General features: G+C 36.6%; 1 protein-coding gene across 9 annotated transcripts in view; it reads right to left on the bottom strand.

Moving 5' to 3' along the window:
* The window catches only part of TCF12 (transcription factor 12), a 175,572-nt gene that overhangs the window by 96,582 nt on the left and 58,700 nt on the right, over positions 1-20,290 (bottom strand). For all 9 annotated transcript variants that reach the window (XM_072871703.1, XM_072871701.1, XM_072871698.1 and 6 more), the window contains exon 6: positions 15,501-15,603. In XM_072871703.1, coding sequence (XP_072727804.1) covers positions 15,501-15,603 — 103 coding nt within the window. The remainder of the gene's footprint in view (positions 1-15,500; positions 15,604-20,290) is intronic.

Genomic DNA, 20,290 nt, shown 5'->3' with positions numbered 1-20,290 from the left:
GGTCAACAAAAACTATTCATTTTATGTTTTGCCTAACTGGATTCCTTATGATCAGCTGTTAGCATCAAGCTGTCTGATTTCCATTCAGGCTCACAGCTGGATTAATTATAAAAAAGGAATATTAAACCTTGAGCAGGCATAACTGGCTTTGACTTCAAAATAAGCATTTTTATAAACTCATCTTGCTACACTTTCAGGTATTAAATAAAATTTTCATTCCAATACAATTTTTTCAATGTGACACAGACTGCATATATTTAAGAATTTCCAGTAGCTGTAAAAGTTGCAAATGAAAAAAGCTAACAAACCCAAAATTTTTAATGATAAATAAAAAAATGAGGAAAAGGACCAAGAATTTATCTTCTATCAGTAAAAGTCTCATTGCAAAGAAGAGTTGGAATTACATTGAGGCTGAAGGTTTGGGTTTTTTTATTAAGTTTTAAAAAGCTATGAGGAATGTTTTGGGTTTTGTTTTTACAGTAGTTACTGAGTTGGTTCTTAAGGAGTTGATATCTTTTACATTCTCAACAAAAAGAAGGATTTTTAAGCTATGACAGAGAGAATGCCTACACTACTTGGAGCTATTTTATATTTAAAGGCTGTTATTGATAATGAAAATATTTTCTGCAAGATGGATAGTTATTAAAAAAAAAAGGAAAAGAAAATAAATATCCTCAGGGAAAAAAGGGAAGTCTGTGGAAAATTTTTTATTTAGATTTGTCTTCCAAAACAGAAAATAGATGAGCAGCTCTCCCAACAATGCTTATTTAAGCAGATATTTGAAAAGGGTCAACAGGACAGAAAGGAGAAAAGCAGCATAAGTTCGAAAAGGTAGTTCTGTGTACAAATGCAGAAGTTGAAATATGGCCATCTAGTAATTTGCAGCTACATTTCCATGCCCTTTTTAAATCACTCAAAGTCTGCTTATGAATAACAGGTGGACTTTCTCAGGGGGAGGGAGTAGAGAAGGGCTACCTCCTCCTCCTCACAACAACGTACCTTGAACAGGCTACAAAGGGAGTTAGGGACTCCACTGATCACACGGGAAGGGGAGAACACAGGAATACATGTTGTCAATAAGACAGTCAAAAGCAAAAAGGCAGGAAGGGTAAGAATATAAATAATTAAGAAGAAAAAAAAAAACACAAAAAGAAAGCTCAAAATAAAATTTATTTGCTGTAGTTTGTCACTTCCTATGCCTTATCATTGACATACTACTACTATAAATTTGCAAAAATGGGAAAGATGCATCTTGCCACAACAAAATGGTCAATGCATATCGTTTTAGACCACTGAATTTGAAAACTGAACAGATGTGAATTTAAGTCTACCTGCTACAAATTTTGAACTATTTAAAAAGCATGAATTGCATTAAATCCTAAAAACACTAAGATATGTTTTTAAAATGTTCTTCATAGAGTGGTCCCCCAGGCTCCCCATAGCAAATTTATGGACCCCTGAAAGGAGACAGTTGACCAGATATCTATTCAGCATCTTGAAACTTCAGATTTTATTACCAGCTGCCACTAATCCTGTCTTACAGGCCAATACAACCAAAGAATGTATCCAAAGAGACACACAATCAGGAAAGCTATGAAACTCATTACACACATTGTTTTATTAGCAATAAAGAGCAAAAAGAAGAAAAAAAACAGGAAAACACATTTTGGACAGTATCCTGCAGTTACAATCACTTGACACGATTCTTGTAACAAATTAAATTAAAAAAAAAACTTTAAACAGAAGAAGTTTAAAGCAATATTGCCTTTTAAAGCCCAACTAGTTCTTTTTGTGCCTTATTTCTGATTTTGGTCAGCAGTGTCCTCTGCATATGTATTTATACGATATGACCCCTTTTGTTATTTACAAGCAGAAATAAAATGTGAAAAAGTTTGGATTTAGTACTTTCTAAACTGGTCACAGCAGAGTAAGGTCAGATGGCTAGTCGAACAGAACATCCTTAGGGAGACAGAGCCACCCCAGAGGCTTTGTGGGCAGAAAATCTTTAGGCAAAGTGATTCATCATGTGTGGCAAGATGACTGTGACATCTAAAGATTCTTGCCTTGAGCAGCATGGTACACGCTACAAGGGATCAAGCATTCTGAAAAGCATCCACGCACATCTCAGAAGCTTCAGTAAAAAGGTCATGTTTTAAATAACAAAATACTGGACACTAAAAATGTGTATGTGAATTGGCTTTTTGCAATAGAAAACGATGAAGTTCCCCTTCAGCATGTCTGAACCCATGCTGTTGACCTAACATAGAAATAAGCAAATTTTTACTAATTTTGCATTCAAACTCACTCTTTCAGAGTCTAACCGAAGAATGTTTTAACATCTGGCTCGTATTCCTTCCTCCAATGTAATTAAGCCATAGTCTTGCAGGTTTGTTTAGAGGTTGGCCATCAATAAATGATTATTTTTACACTTTGAAACATATTTTTCTATAGCAGCTTTTATTATCCTCTTGTCCATTCACCACAACTTCTAGCTCTTCTACCAGAGGATCAGAGAATGCATTACTGCACATCCATTGCAAGATGAAAACAAACAGTTTTGATCTTCCAAATCTAGTGCACAGTAATCTGTCCTGTGAAGGAGAATACTTACTGTACTACACAGCACCCCAGTTCAGAATCTGCACTTAAAGACCACTTAAAAGATACCAGTTTTGAATGTACAAATGTCTCACCAACAAGCAAAAAGACCCACACTGGAAGAGAAAAAAGTCTCCTCTACCATGGTATCCCACTGATAGCAATGGCCAGTAACAGGTGCACAGAGAAACCACCACAAAAAAAACAGAGCAAATGTGAAGAACAATATGCTCTAAATTTCAACAGTTGGGTGTTAGAGCCAAGTAAGTACCATACTGTAAGTAACAACTGACCATAATCAGATTTAAAACTTTATTTTCTTTATATTTAAGATGAAGGAAACAAAAAGAAAATATATCTACAAAGAGCAACACATCTGCACAAAACCATAAAAAATGGCCTTTCTTAAAACAGTCAAAAAAGTCAACAGACCAAGACAGACAGACAAGCCAGGTAAAGACAGGAAAAATCCCAAAGTGCAGCTGAGTGCAAGCCTGATGGAAGTGCTCAGGTGGAAAAGTGTACTGATCCAGATGGGTGCATTCAAGGGACAAAAACACAGGTTTAACTGCACAGTAAAACTACAGTAAAATTATAGATTCCAGGACAGATTTTTAATGTAAATTAAAGTTTACATTATTTTCTACCTCTGATGTTTTGGCATTTTTTGAAGGAAATAAATTGGACCAATGACACATCATTGTGTTGCATTAACAAACAAGAAAGCAACGCAAGAGTATCATCAAGAAAATAGGAGAGATCAGATAGAAGGGCAGTGGCAACTTTAAAAATATAGTTTTCAGTTCAACAGCGGTGCTGAAATTGATTATCAAGGGAATAACAATGCTTTAGAGCACAGGTTAAAAGAAGAAAAAAAGTTACTGGAGCCTGGATGACATTTTCTCCCAATGAATCACTGCCTTTCAATTTGGTGTTTTATTTCACATTGGTTTACTGGCATTTGCACGATGTCTCTATCACGAGACCAAGCTGTGTCTGTGCTGGGGGAAGAGGGGGAGGCACACAAAAAAGAAACTCAGAGGAGTACAACCAACAGGGAAGCTTGCCTCCTTCATAGTGCAGAACATCAACCAAGCACTAAAGAGCCAGCTAAAGTCAGTATCTTGAGTTCAAGACATTTGTGCTCCAAATTTTCTTCCATGTAGGTAAAATGAGATAAATCAATACAGAAAATCCTCTATATTTAAAAAATTGTTCTTTACCTTTACTCTATCCTAAATATACTGCTGACAGCCCACTGTTCATTGTGTATACGTAAGCAAACTATCCCACATAAAATGGTTATCAACTGGAGAAACACATGGGCTTTTTCCTTCTGCCAACAAACCATATTCCTTTCTGTAGTTTGCAACTGTGCCACTGAACCAATGAAAACCATCAGTATTTCTCTTCTGGCCCCTCTCCCTTTACCCCCTGCTCCAAAATACTGAAGGAACAGGTTTATACTCAATTCATTTAACAGCTTTACAAAGTTGTTGGTTGTTGGGGTTTTTTTGTTTGTTTGGGGGTTTTTTGGCGGGGGGGGGGGTGGGGGGGTGGGTGGGGGTGGGGTGTCCCCCATCCCCCCCCATGTACCTTTTGAACTACATTTCTAGGAAGATACATTTCTAATGTAATAGCAAAAATATAAATGAAATAAAGAATATACACACATACTGGACCAAAATATTCATTACAATTGTGCACAGGGCTTAATGCCAGATAGCTGTCAAACAAAGAAACAAAATCATACAGTTGTTTGGCACTCAAGGCTGAAAGCATTGTGAAACATGCACTGTTTATAAATTGTCATTGATGAATAAAAGCAGTGAACAAAAAAATTAAAGGAAATGCAGCCAAGCACCAGAAAGACAAGCCAATCATCACTCCTCCTCCCACCACACTCAGTAATCAAAACAAAACAAAATAACCCCCACATCCCCAGTATGCTGGGCAAGAGCAACATAGCAGTGCAAGGTAAACTGAGCACTCCATGAACAAGTGGCTTCAGATTGTGCTGTCATAGCTCAACCCAAAGTACCCAGAAAAGTGATAGATTCAGAGCCCTAAAAAAAAATGGCATGTGGATTTCTCAGCTTTGTTATTTATAAAGTAATATTTTTAACACTAATAATTCTAGTGACATTTATCTTAAGCTTAAAAATATCAATCCTAGAAGAAGTAAAGAAAAACTGTTTCAGTGATGGTAAAATATATTAGCAGATCTTTCACCACAGAACATAGCACTGCTGAAAAAAAAAAATCACCTCACCTACCTATCATTGAGAAGAAAGATTTAATTCATGTCAGGTGAAAGGATGACATTTCTCTAAGTACAAAGTAAGACAGAATTGTATCCCAGAAAATAAGCAAGAGCTCAGTTTCTGATCTTGCATATCTGTACCAATTTCAGTATCTTTCAAACTTGAAGCTGTATAATAATGCAACACATCTATATGGAAACAACATCTCTTCTAAAATTAAAGACAAAACTTATAACTATGCAAAAAAATCTCATTTTTTGACTGATAAGTAGAATATTAAGGTGTGCTAAATGCTTTCTATAGCATAACACACATATGAGCTTCTGCAAACTCCTTTGAAGTTAGGGTGACATGATCAGAAAATTCTCTACAGTAGTTCATAAGGCAATGCAACTTTTAAGATAGGTAAGGCATATTTAAGAAATATGGTTCTGTAAGGAATTAATTTTTGCAAATCTCTATTCAAGCAGGTCAATCAGCCTGTAGTTTAAGTTGGAAAGTACCTCAAGACTCCAAATAAATATATAAATTAAATCCAAGGTGACAGCTTGTAATGGACTAGCAATATGTGAAACAAATAAATGATGTCATAGGAAAGAAATTAGTCCAGTCAGAAACAGAAGTGTTATTTATCACAGCAAAATAGTAAGGCAAACTTCACTTTGCTCCTAAGATGCAGAAAACGTACTTAAAACTGCAGTACCCTGATAAAGAGTGTACAAGTACACTCTTTCCTGTCTCTGCAGAACTTTTTTTAAACATGATACGAATTTATTTATGATACAGTCATGCACTTAGGTATTCTATGCAGACCCCAGAGATCAGCCTTGAAGCTTAAAAGACTGTTAACAAGTCACACATTACTCTCAAGACTTCTGCTTTTCTATGTCCTATTTTATAAGAGGAAGAAATTGCAAGATGCCTTATTTGTATTGCATTTGTGCCCAAAGTGCCAGGCTTATTTTAGAGGTCCCTATTACATTGGGTAGTAAACTAAAATTTCATTACAGTTATTGTGATGATGGTACTGGTTTTGCACATGGTCTGTAAAATCCCAATTTGCATTTACACATCTTACTTTTACACATTACATATTTTAGTGCACTTGGTTCCCAACTACCTTTAAGGCTCATGGCCAGACCTCAGCAGTTATAGGAAAAACCATAAAATCAGTCTCAACTTATTTCAATAGTAATCACTGTGTTTCTTCCCCATTGCCATTTCAATGAACCTTTTTTTATTTCATCACTGAACTTAAAGCTACTGCTTTCTTTAAGGGAATCAGTAGCAGTAATCCCAAATACTCTCAGTTTCTTTAATCCTGTATATAACACAACATGACATAAAATGATGCATCAACTCTCTCTCCTATTTCATCTTCAGATGGGGGACCCCGTGAGTGTCTTCCAAAAAAAAAAACCCCAACCAAATGCCATCCTGGTGAAGCCTCCACACATAAGGATAACAAGGTTTCTATTTCTCAAAGTGACCCTCCATCTGGATGCCTAATAAATAACTGCAGAATTTTCAGCTGACTTCCCAATATACATATATGCGTTAGAGTGACAGAAGCTGAACACCCATCTGAAAGCCACAGTGCTGTTAGCGTTCAGAAAAGCGTAAAAAGACAGCAACCAAGAAAGCCTCGCAAATAAAGCAAGATATTACCATCACTTATCAGAATGAGTTGCAGTTTCTTTGGTCTTCTGCACACTTCTGTTACATGAAAACTTTTCACCCACTTTTCAGAAACAAAATTTTGGTGAAATATTGGACTGAAGTGAAGTGTCCAGACATTATTTTCAAAATCAATTTAAAAGTTTTGTTTTCTTTTGATGATACTTGTTCATTAATCCACTATATAGCTGAAGCTTATATAGTAGTAAGCTGCACACCTACAGCAGCTTACAACTTCAGGGAAAATGGCCACTCTAGGCCACTCAGGCAACTCACAAAAACAACAGTATTAGAGGTCCAACACCTTCATGCACATAAAAAAATAAAATTACGTCTTTTATAGGCTCGCTCATTCAATTTCATCTGTTTTGTGTTCCCCTCTGAGGTGTCTGTGTATCTAAACACAATCAGGTTTCCAGCAGCAACAAACACTTGACTCACTAAAATCCAGTCTCTAAAGAAAACTATTAACAACTTCAAATCATATTAATGCAAATACTATAGTGCCCCAAATCACAAAAGCCACTTGTTTTGGCATGAGCAGCCTAGTTACAACATTTTGGTTGATCAGTTCAGAATTTAATCACTGGATACAGGCTGCTGCATTTATTAAAAACTGGACTGCTAGCAACTGACAGGCTATAGCTACATGTACACAAGAATGAAAAAGAAATTAATGGCATGAAATAGAGATTAAGTAAATGATTTTTATGCACCTGGCGATAAGCAAACATCTTTATTGCAAAACAAAGACAAGCCATGAAAAATTACAAAATTATCTTTTAATCACCAGTGAGCTTTCTACAGTCTCCTATTTGAACAGGATAATAGTTATTATGTAGATCCCTAAGCAACTGCCTCATGGGGAAGTTACATCACCAGTATGGGAAAGAATCACCCCCTCCTCCCTTCTCCCTGGAAAGGAGCTTGGCGCCTTCAGACAGACTGAAATTTAAAATCCTACAGCTTCACCCAGCTGATCCCATCCACTGGAACACATCTACAAGTGCCCAGGGATGGCAGGAACCACAGGAGAGAAATATGCCCTTTCAGCATTTCATGCACTGATGAGCCTTGTAACAGATAAACATACCCTACAGCAGCTAAACTGACATGTTATAACAAAGAGGAAATGCAAGACTTAAAAATTACATCAGATTACTATTTATTCCCCTTTTCAGAGGCAGAGTACACTGTGAATAAATCAACACTCAAATGTATCAGACTGCATTAACTAAAAACCATGCTTTGCAGAACAAATTTTATCAGAACTAAAATATTTCAAAATTTAAAAGCCACAGACTTGCATGTTTAAATTCCCAGACTGGCAATCCAGAAATACTTAGTATGACAAAAATTCTGGGTTTAAGTGAGAGACCTTTTTGAAGAAGGCAACATTTCCTCTTCCTCCAACACAATTAACACTAGGTCCCGTTTTTCCTCCCACTAGCACACAGTGCAAGCAACGCTACTGCCCGCGGGTCACCAGAACTGCAAGTTCTGCTTGTGGGACACGCTGTGGATTTACAGAGACTCCTATGAGTCCTGTGAAGGTACCTGTGCACTGGTAGTATCCAGTGAAAAGGTATCAGGAGCTCTTCCTAGTACAATGTTAAATCATATAGTTTGATGAATTTTCAAGGACAGATTTCTTCACTTTCTCACTTGCCAGAAAGAAAAGCTTTCTGTTTTTTCCCCTTGAACCGCAGCACTGCAGGCTAAGTCTGAAAACAACTCCAACACTGATTGGGAGATTATAAAGTCTCTAAACTTGCCCAATACTACCTGTACTCCTTAAGGATAAACTGCCTCAACACTCTGGCATACTGGCGTAGTGAGCGGATCCCCGACAGGGAGGGGGAAGGCCGACCGCTGTGCACCTGCTCACCCCCTCTGCACCCTCCTGCGCTGGGAGCTGCCGAAGGCAGGGAGCCAGCCGGGCGCAAGGCCTCCTGCCAGCAGCGGCAGCGAAGGAGCGAGCAGGCAGGCAGGCAGGCAGGCACGGCCGCGCACCTACCTGGCAGACCCACACCTGAGCACCACCTGAGGAGGGTTGTTAGGGCCCCTCTGCCACAGCTGCTAACTAGGACCAAGATGAAAGTCTCAAGGGGGAAAGAGCACAAGCAGACACCTGCTACAGCACAATGTTACAAAGGACACGAGCTCTCCGCCGCATTTGTAGAAAGCCTTGAGGTATTACTGTATTTAAAGAAATGTTAGGAAAGCTATTTGATTGAAATATTACTGTAAACAGAAGGGAAAACGAAGCTTAACACGCTCTTGTGAGCAAAAACCCAAGGGTAAAAATGCCCTGCACTTAGCACTGTCACTAAATGACTGTGTAATTTAATTTCTCAGAAACCCATTAGCTTTCACAAAAGGAAAATGAAGAGCAGATGAGAGCAATTCTTTGGTGTGAGTGGAATTTATTTAATGTAATACCTGGGGAGGGAAAAAAAAAAAAAAAGGGTAAATCTGAAACTGTACCAACAGATACAAAACATCGCAACTCTAAAAAGCTTCAGCCAGCGGCTCTGCGCCAGCAGTGACCAGCATGTCAGGTCTGAGGTTGTACAGGTACAACTGCCAAGAGCCTGCCTCTGCCCAACACACCACACCGGAGCCAGGACGCAGCCAGATGCAGAAACACCCCAGAACAAAAGGATTCCTAGCGTTTAAAACAAACAAACAAAAAAGGTACCTCAATTTATTTACGGATATTTTATATATTCATATATGAAGCAAATGATACGTATCATTGTCTGGAAGAGAGGAAGAAATCATTGAAAATTAACTTAAACATTACTCTGGATTTGAAATTTTCATTATAAAACCCAAAATACTACAAAATTCACATTAGGCTTTTAGCCAATCTATAATATAATATAAAAACAGTGTCAATCAAGCAATTCAGCACAGTGACAAGTCCCAAAAGGAAAACAACATTCTTAGGAGGAAATTTAAATGTAAATCTTCCATTTGCCAGATTCATTATATGCAATGATTTGGAAAAAACAAATTTTTAAAACAACACAGGCCTATCTGAAGCAACAAAACATGAAGCTTTACTGGGGTGAAGCAATGGCAACACTCACTTTGGGAAAAGCAGCCATGATGTATTACATACAGATGAGTCGGCATCTTGATATTTTTAGCTTTAATAATCAAAACAATAAGTGATTTGATAAAATGTAAACCTAAGGCTGTGAAACTGCATGATGCCAGTTACTGTAAAGTGAATTTCAAGGAACTTGTCCAGCATGGGAAGTTTACAATCTATGGCTTGTAGTGGACCCGTGTCTTAGAGCAGGAGACCAGTACCCCTAAGTATTGTAACTATGGATGTTCTTATACTTGCATCTTTTTTACTAAGAAAAGTTTTTCTGAACTCTTAGCCTACAATACTATTTGACAGATAATTATGCACTATTGGAAGCTTATTAGCTATCCCTTGACAATTTTCTTTCAACTTACTGCCCTACTCCTATAAAATGAAATTAACTGAAGCACTTGTCATAATCTTTGTTGTGCCCCTATTTTGTCATTTTCTTCTTTTAACATCTTCCTCTTCCTTCCTAATGAATTCTCTGAAGGGTACAAAATATTCTGTCCCCACCGTTCTCCAAGTTAATACCAATGTAACTGTGTATAAGTTATTTCAGATCAATCTTGCCATTACTCATGTCTCTGGACATCATTTCCATTGTGATGCCTATTTTATTCCATGTGTTCAATTAGTAATGACTACAGAAGGCAATTCAAGGAAATCTAACTATTATTTTGGACAAATACAAGGTCTGCCAACTCACTACTCGCATCTGCCCTCTCCCTTGCTAAAAGGTAATTAAAACAAGATACCTAGCAAAAACTATAGTGGCATCATTCTTAACATTTGCCATTTTAATAACTGTTTACCCTCGCTTGCTTCCTACTATTGCCTTGGCTTTACCATCATAAAGTCATTTGATAATACGCTCTATCTCTGCAACTCCAAAATTCTTTTACTGAAGGGTTACTGAGGAAGAAAACTAGCAGTTTTCCTGAAGATTAGTTAGATTCTTAACTGAGAAACAGTTCAGATGCATGCATTCTTTTAATTGTATTTTAAAGTTCAAAAGCCTCTCCTTTTACTGAGAATAACCTTTCCCAAATTAAGGTTTAAAAGGATTACATCACTTGTTCAAGAACAATATCAATACTGGAAAGCTTACAGAGGCTTCAGCTATTTACCATGTTGCTTAAAAAAATGCCCCTTATGTTTATCTTCGAAAATACTTAACACTCTATCCAAGCCAACTGGAATGCTTAACTTCCAAGTCAAACAGTAGATTTTACAATAAAAATTAGACATAGTAATTTCACCAGTTTGAAACATGCACTGGCAGAAGCACAGCGATTCTTACAAACCTACACAATCAGGCAATCAAGTCAACTAAGTGAACAGTAACTCTAAAATGAGAAGGTATCCCAATCCAGATATTGATCGCTCATTTATATGATTAATCCACAAAATGAGTCTTTAGTTTCACAGTAGCTCAAAAGACTACCTTTGAAAATTCATGGAGTTTAGCTTCAACCCATCAAGCACCTCTCTGCTCCTGCCACCCTTCACTCCACACAGCTGTTTCTACCCAGCACATACCTATTAACCACCTGCTACACTGGTACAAGACAGTTAAACACTAATAGAGGGTAAAATAAAAGGTGTGTGTGTATATATATGTGTGTGTGTGTATGTATGTAATTTACTTGCAAACCCTGTTTTGTGAAGCCTGATGACAAACCGCCCGAGTGATTCAAATGCATCAAGTACAACCAACATTAAAGGAAGCCACACTGCAAAAAAAATCCAAAATTGATTACCTTGCTTCCATTAGAGAGTACTATGTTTGGTTCCTTCACCTATTTATTTCAGTCAGGACAAGAATCAGGCTTACCCTTTATATTCACAGTATAAATAGTTAAAGTATTAAAAAAAATATTTTTATTAACAATCTGAATCATTTGTAGCTCTAATTACTGTAACAAGCTTCTACTCCCTCCCTCGTAAATACTGACTGATATGTGTCTTGACTTCCCAGCATTGTCAGGTCCTCCGTACTCTTAATGCTGGCCATAAGAAAATATCATGGCCATACCTAGCATGAAGCAGAAGTTAGTTTGTTAGGAAGAGGAGCACAGTCACCACCTCACTACAATACTAAGAGAGGTGACTGTTACAACATCAACAGATGATATGAAATAAACGAGTAACTACAACCCTGCAGCTGGTCTACCAGAGTCAGTGAGTAGGTGAGGCCAGGAAGATGCAAATGATCTAAAATCCTCCATTCCCACACATTCAGAGTTTCCAATTATGACAGTTTCCACTTATTTTGGTTGACAGGTCTTCAAACCTTGTGGCTAGCTCAGGAACACCCATAGGTCTAAAATTTAACCCAATTAAACTGTAAAGCAACTAGTTAAAAGAAATAATAAGAAAACAAGGAAGTATACTTGAAAGAAAACTTGGAAGAATGATCTCTCTACTTCAAGGGACTGATTTCAACCTGGCAAGCTTATATTCAACCACCATCTTTTCACTCACTATTGACTAAATTTTTTAATGACATTTTATCATGTACAAGCTTGTGGAACTGTGTAGTACACAGACGATGAACATGGAGCACAAAATTTTTTGCCTTAATCCTTCCTACCTCTTGTGGAAAGACAGACACACAAAAGAAATTAAGTCACCCACTTCAAATGTTCAAGACAGACCAACAAAAACCCCTTTAAGGTATACTCAAGAATGATCTTGCCTTCTTCCTGGTAAGCAGAAGTAGAAAAGCTTAGTAGAATAAAGTCCAGGGAACAGTACAACAGAAGACACAACACCACATGCTTGAAAGGTCCTAGCAGAAACTGACCTCTACTTGCAAATGCAGAGTACTAAAAGGCAGCATAATTACAGAGAAAAGAATCTCGTATCTTTGTGAATAGTCTTCTAGAATGTAATTAAAACAAAGTGTTGAATAAGCAAAGATTATCAAGTCTAAATGGAGCTACAATACCACCAATATATCTTAGCCTGATTTTCTACATGTCTCTATGGATACCAACAGACTATGCTGGTGCCAAGTGGATTCAGTGGTTTTACTTAAAATACAAGCAACGGCCCTTCTTTTTAATACTAACAAATCAACAGGATAATTCTGGAATTCATTAGTGAAGAACACTAACCAATCCAACATAATAGCTTTACTTCCTCTGCAAAACACTTCAAAAAATATCTAAATGAATATGGAAATGCATCTTTCTGTGGCAAATTGTTCATTATTGAATCATTATCAACTCTTGTTAGACAAAATTTCTCTCTTTTGCAATGTACAAGATCATTAAAATGTTTGAGAGCTCCATCATGAAAGACAGTGGCACTTTATAATCCGCTATCTCTTCAGGCAAATATGCTTACGGCTGAACATAATACACAAAATAACAACATCCCCTTGACACACAATTCTTTCTTTTAATGGTGCTCTTAAGTGTTGACAGCAATGGTGAAATATGTTGTTGCTCGCTCTTTCTTTTTTTTTTTTAAATAGTTTTTAACTATTTCAGAGATGTATTTCAGTCATGATAAAATGTTGGGAAGGGATGTGTTTCTTAGATCTTCAGCGTGGAACCCCAGACACTCCATCGTTCTTATTAGTCTAGTGAGATATTTCCTATAAGCTCATCAAGTTCATGTTCTTAGCCGCCATCTCCTTTTAACCTCTGAAGATCAGAGAATAATCAATCAATGCATTAAATATCATCTATAGTAACTAATAAAATGGATGTTTTCATTCTGTTTATGGGAACATGTCCACAACTTGATATTAACAAACTGTGTAACTTTTTTATCTAAAAGACTTAAGAAGAAATCTCATTTTTTCTTTTCAATAACAGACAAAAAAACCATAAACACAGATAGTGGTACTACATAGAAAACTACTACTCAATGTTTTTATGTAGCTTTTCTCATTAGTCTCTCCAAACTTTCAGCATCAACTTAAGAGATGCTGCAAAAATTAATGATGTGAAAGTATGATATACAAAGCTGCATCCTATACTGTAACCTAAGTAAAATGAATAATTTTTTGTTATGACAAGCCAGTAACCACAGGTGGAATACTTTTAAAAGCATACTTTTAGAGTTTTGAGGTGTATATTTCTGAGAGATATATACTCAAAGCTTTCTATAATTCTTTGTTGCATGTAGAAGGAAATGAAGTACTATTGCTCCAACAAAATAAAATCCATAAGAACTGTTAGCCAAGAAGTATTACAAAACTATTTCAGTTCACAGCTACTTTGGGTAAGTGACTGACACATACACGTCTTGCAATTCATTAACTCTCTTTACAAAACAATCTCAATGGAGGCTTCTTCTCAAATCTGTATTAATGATGTAATTCTATTATGTCTAATGGAATCATCTAGCCATCTCTTCAATAAAACTGAAAAATTAAGAAGATATAGTTGCACCAATTATTTTCTTTATATATTGTTTAAAAAATTGGATGGCTTAAAATAAAAGCATGAACAAAGAGTTTGCCTTTGGTAATACCAATTTTAAAAAAAAAATCAAACTTTGCTATAATTTTTTGTAAAATAAAAACAGTATCAGCTACGAAGTCTACAGCCATTCCATACATGCCACTGATCAAAATACTGGAGAAGCAACTGAAGTAACTTATCTTTTTAGTCTCCTGTATTTAAAAAAAGACAACATATTTGAAACAGTATTGGGGGGAAGCTCTACTCTGCTTTATCAAAACAACTAAGGGAAATTACATTTTAGCTTTACTGTCTGCAGTTACAAGTATCATTGACCAATTGACATGTACTCTCTCTAAACAAAGACTACAGAGACAGTAATTTTAAAATTACGTATTTTCAGGTTCATATATGAAGGTTTAAATGAAATTCTGTTTTCAGCAATAGCTGTGCTTTGTCTGCCTCTATTTCAGAGAAAATTAAAGTAGTAATTAAAGTAGTAAACAAAGACTGAGCAAAGTAGAAAGATTTCCAAAAGAAATTGCAGACCACCAGGATTTGGATTTAGGTAATCCACTTAGATTACCATGGCTATGTCTTAAAAGGACAATACTGAGATCACAAAATAGGTCATGTCTACAAGATACAGAATATACAAGTGAAACAATGTCAAATATACAAATTCAGAACAAACATTCAGAGTCATCCCTAAGTTTAAGATACAAGAAAAAAAAATTGTCCCAAGACTATGTATTGCCAAACAATAAATATTTTGAAAGCAACATTTTTATGCTCCAAACTAGAATAGGAAGAAGAGGAGTTTCAATTGCTTGTTTTTCCAGTTTCAAAACCAGAAAATGTTGGATACCCACAGGCCTGAAAGCAGTTACAACATTGCCTAGCAAAATAGGAGCTTGTATCTATTTCTGAGAAGTGACAACATTTCTAATACAACAAATATCAAAGAAATTAGAAAATTAAAAATAAGAGGCAAGCCCTCAAATTATTAACTCAAGAAAAGCTTAAAGTAAATTGGTAGGTAGTTCAGGAATCAATAGTGTTATAATTTTTTTTTTTTTTTTTAAAGTGCACAAATTAAAAATTGCTATAAATGTCTTCTCAGCAAAAGTTAGGGAAAATTCAGCTTTAAAATAATTTAGAATTTACAAGAGAAATGTAAAAATCAAATCAAAATATATCAGCTTTCTAGATCAACTTGAGAAAATCTAGGTGGTTCCTTCTTCTAAAAAGTCCTGGACAATGGCCTTTATGAAGAATTTGCCCAACATAAAAAGATTTCACTAGGAAAGTCAGTGTTGCTGTGAGAAACAGAGCAACTTCCAGATGCTTGACACATCAGGCCTAGACAAGGGAATGAAAAATGTCTCTTTCTGTCCAAAGAGGCTTTGAGGGGATACTCGTAAAGAATTACCTACTTACCCATCAGATTTGAGTTCATGAAAGGTGTCGGGGACAATCCTTCATGGGGCCCTAATCGGCTGTCATTCAAGTGATCACTGTAATGAGGACTGTCTGCAAAACCCTAGAGAAAAAAAGACCAGAGTATTAAACAGATTATTTGGCAGCCCTGCTAATTGAGTGTAATGACACTTTCCTAATTAAATGTGCAGAGTCACAATTGGTCATTAATCACAAAAGTTGGCTTTCGGGTCTATCTCACAGAAATTACTCCCTGCCCACACTTTACTTTCTCCCCCTCTTTTATTTCTCCTCCATCAAAAAGAAAGCACATAATTTCTAATAAGCTGTGTCCTCATGGACAATATTTCTAATAATTGAATAATACTGAGATATTTTGATATTTGAATCCTCTTAGTGTTAAAGTCGCTAACCACTGAGAGAGTAAAATTAGTCTGAAGAACTCACAACTGATTTCCCCCCCTGCTAAGGTTTCTGTTTGTATTAATAAAACAGAACAGTAAAAAGGTCAGGAAGAGTCACTGACATTAGGAAAAAATGTTAGTGCAAATGAGAAGAAGAAATTCCATTTCCCCTTGCAGCCTGCTATTAATGTTACAGATTAATAGGCATTTTGACACTATCACATTACTAAACAGCATAACTCACTGACAAAAGGTTTACTTCCAAATAGTGATTAAACAAACAACTTTGTCACACGATTTGCAAACAAGCATTCAAAATGAAATACTGTTTTGCACTTTTCTAGCATTAGTATAGCCAACTTAGCAGGCCTGGAGTGACCCTTGCGCAGTCAGGAAACACTGTCTTATTGAAAGCTTGCACCAAAGGTAGAGAGACAGAAAACACAGAAGCCCTAGGATGCACATATTATTTAATTAACCCAATTACTTAAAAGTTCTCTTTTTTACATTTCAAAATGCTTCCATCTTTTCCATATAAAGGTACGAATATGGTATTTGCCATTCAGACTGATCAGACATGCACTGATTCACTTATTCTGCACCAAAACACAACAGCCCTCGCACTCAAAATTGTACCTCCTTTGTAGACAAAGTTTTGAAAAACGTTTTGTAAACCTTATCTTACAATTCCCACTTACTCACTTCTCTACGTCTGGTAGAGAGAAACCTAAAGCTTGGACCTAATTAAGGGAGGAGGGGAAAATTGTTCACAGCGACCAGAAACCATCCCAAGTGCCCTGGGACTATAAAATCATCAATCACTGAACATTTATCATTTTTTCAGACCGCAGGCTCACATTCAAGACAACATTAATGGGGCTGAAACAGGCCTCACTATCTTTGCAGGCGTGCTGTCAGTTCTACCAAAGGGCTAGTAACTGAGGGCTAAATAACTGTCAAATCACTACCACTGCTTATGGATGCATGTCACAACTCTTGCTGCTATTCGGCTTTAAAAGTAATCTTCTGGGAGTCCCAGCTCCCAAATGAATCTTTGGCTGACTTTATCTACTTCAGAATCGGCGATACACATGTGATAGGCATTCAGAAACAATCTTAGTGACATTTACAACTTGGTTATGACCACAAGGGTGTCCTCTGGTAACCATGACCTAGCCCCGTCTGTCAGACAAGCAGCGTGTAGTAGCAGCTGCCGAGGAAATGGCGTGGCTCCTAGCTAAGGTCACCACATGTGGTTTATTTTTATGCTGAAATGAAACAAAAAAGAAATTAAATATGCTGAATAAAGAAACAAAATTTGCAAATAGAGGACCAAAAAAATAAAGCTCTTAAGTAGGTAGCTTCCCATTTGGCTTTCTGCTTGTACTCGTTATTGTGGTTTTTTAAAAACCTTTTTCCTTAAGACAATACTTCAACTATATTTTATTTTTTAAAGAAACTAGGAAGGACACTATCAGTGATAAAAGAGAATCCATATCTCATACACTCAGAAAGTGGTGCCTAGACGAGGCCCAGAAACTGAAATCTTCAAGAGATCTTTATTTACAAAGTAGATAATAAAACTACTGAAAATGTAACAGAATAAGACTCATTTCATACACAGTTACATATTATGGAACACAATCTACCTAATGCACAGGATTAATAACGCTCCTCCCCAAGTTAATATTGCATATTCCCCCCCAAAATAGAGAAACTGGAGAACTGGGTGAGTAATTTACACAGAAAGGAATGTTCTCCCTTCCACCATCAGAATTCCTTCAAATAATCCTTTACATCATGTTCTTTTCATATACCCTCTCAGTTTCCCAGAATGCACTTGCATCCAATTACCACAGCATCAAAGTTATATTTCTACACCACTAGACAAATCAACTTCTTTATCTATCTGAAAAATGCTCCAAGAAGTCCTTCACAACACTAAAGGCATAGAAAACAGAACATTTACTAACTATATGGGGGAAAATGTACTAAGGCATATGCAAGCACTTTAAATAGAATTGTTTTTTCTGTACTTGAATTCAATTCCTAACTAAAATGAATTGTCAGGCATTTCATTCTATGTCTTTCATTACAGAATTTACACTTGTGCAAAGTGTAACCTCTCTCAGTCTTCATCTACAGTGGACCTACATAGAGGTCTTAACTTGGCCACCATCCTTGACAGCAGTTATTTGGAGTCTTAGTAATGAGTTATGGATTATTAGCTCAAGCAGCAGAGTTTTGTTTGGGATTAGAAACCCTGGGCTGATTCCCACATATAACTCACCCACACTAAATGAATACAAAATAACCACAAACACATGCAGTTTTGATTGAACAAACTTCTTTTGCACTTCACAAAAGCAAATTAAGCAAAATCAGAAGAGCTCCAAGGACAATGATTTAAATTACACAGAGTTATTTCAGAGCATTCTTCACATTTAAACTGTACTTCAAATAAAATTGCATTCCTGATACCACTCCTTGCTTTTACATCTGTATTGTTAAGTTACATAATAAACAGCATAAAGTTCTGCTGGGAAGAGCTGTAATCAATCATAGATGAAAACTTCTGAGAAGCTACTGGAAGCTTCTAGTCATACAATCAAGGCCTAAAAAAATGTATTTAACAAATATGATAGTGCAAATTGACAACATATGTTTACTGCTTAAAGAAGAATGCAGTGGAGAGCCTTAAAAAGTCTGTCTGCAACACCAATAAAGGATAGTGGTTTATTGAAAGGTACATCCCACCCATGTGACTGAGTAACAAAGAGAAAACAACATCAGCTGGCATCTGAACTCATCCCTCATGGCAAAAGCAACGGGGGGGGGGGGGGAATAGATATATACATTTCTATCAGAGCCCCTTTTCAAATCTATGTGTTAAAGAAGACTCAATAACATATACTGCCAAATTTCATTCTTTCTTTCTGAGAAAGGAAGGAAATTTCAGTTCACAGCAATTTTGAAGACTGCTCTCTGAAAGGGGACTCACTTGATCATAGCTAGATTGATACAGGCTCCAAGCAGAAACAGGAGCTAATTAGTTATGCCAAAAGCTCTTCTCCCTCTTGCGAAGAACTATTCAATGATTTATACTCTGACCTGACACTACTGGAACAGGCTGGTGATGTCATTCTTTGGACCACAGGTGGGCTTCCAAGGCCCTTTGGAGGATTGCTACCTACTGTTACCTACAAGGCAAGTTTGACATAGAAAGGCTGGAAGGAGACAATCCATGCTAAGTACACATACCCATTTCTGCCACCTTTGCTCCCCAGCAAACGTACCAATGGATTAGCATGCAGAGTGCACAGTTTGAGTATTTAGCAAATAACTGGCAAAAAGCCTGCAAAATAGGAGTTACTGGACAAATTTATTTTCTGTTCTGAGCACCCTATTCTGAAGGGGCTGCAGATAGCTCAGGGCATTTTTCTGTTTACAGAAAGAAGACTGGTTTTGCGTATGATTAGATGCCATAGCTGTAAACTCAAAACCATCTTGTTTGTTCCAACCACTTAGATAGCTACTACAAAAGCAAGCTTTAACCTTCCCAAAGGAAGACAAAACTTTTCTTTCTGTATTATTATAGCCCCAACAAAGTCTAATGGAGGCTAACTGTTCCTTTACAGCATTTTGTAATGTTGTCACCATTCATTTTGCAACAGCCCTCTCCCTGGATTTCAGTCTCACTGTGTGTTTGTGATCAGAAAGACAAAGTCAGATATGTCTGCAAATAAAAGCAACAAGTATTGTTCACTAATAATACGCCTCATGAAATGCAGCTCAAAGACTACTACTAATTAGCACTGCAATTTAACCGAGTAGCAAAGGCACTCTCAATATTGAATGCTCTAACATTTTATTAATTTTTCAGGTATTCCATTGGATTAGAGTGATGTTCTCTAATCAACCAATAAATTAAGTCCATCAATTTAAAAAAAATCAACAGTTGCAACAGTCTTCATTCCCACCTCTTCTGGGTAAGATGCCCCAAGTGTCCAAGTGATTTAGACTTTACCTGTATCAGGAGGATTTTCCATGCTGGTATGCTAACACAGCCAAACCACTTAAAAATCTGAGACTATTTACAAAATCATAAATAGTTGTATACAAGACACCTGAAAATTATCTTACAGAATGTATTATTCTAGAAGACCCAGAAGAGGAAATGGAAGAAAACCAGAAAGAACACACTCCTTACTAGGCATGTTTATCCTACCAAACCATAAGGGAAGGCGTGACACGATGAGTCTGTGCTCCATTTTACAAAATACAATGGTAATTAACCTCCTAAAACTCAATGTCTTTCAATGACTATTAAAGTTCTGACATTTTGGTTTAAGTCAATCACAGAACTCACCTAAGAACAAGCCAAAA

This window comes from Ciconia boyciana, chromosome 8 (genome assembly GCF_034638445.1).
Source record: "Ciconia boyciana chromosome 8, ASM3463844v1, whole genome shotgun sequence".
Lineage (NCBI taxonomy): Eukaryota > Metazoa > Chordata > Aves > Ciconiiformes > Ciconiidae > Ciconia > Ciconia boyciana.
This window is presented reverse-complemented; position numbering and strand designations above follow the sequence as displayed.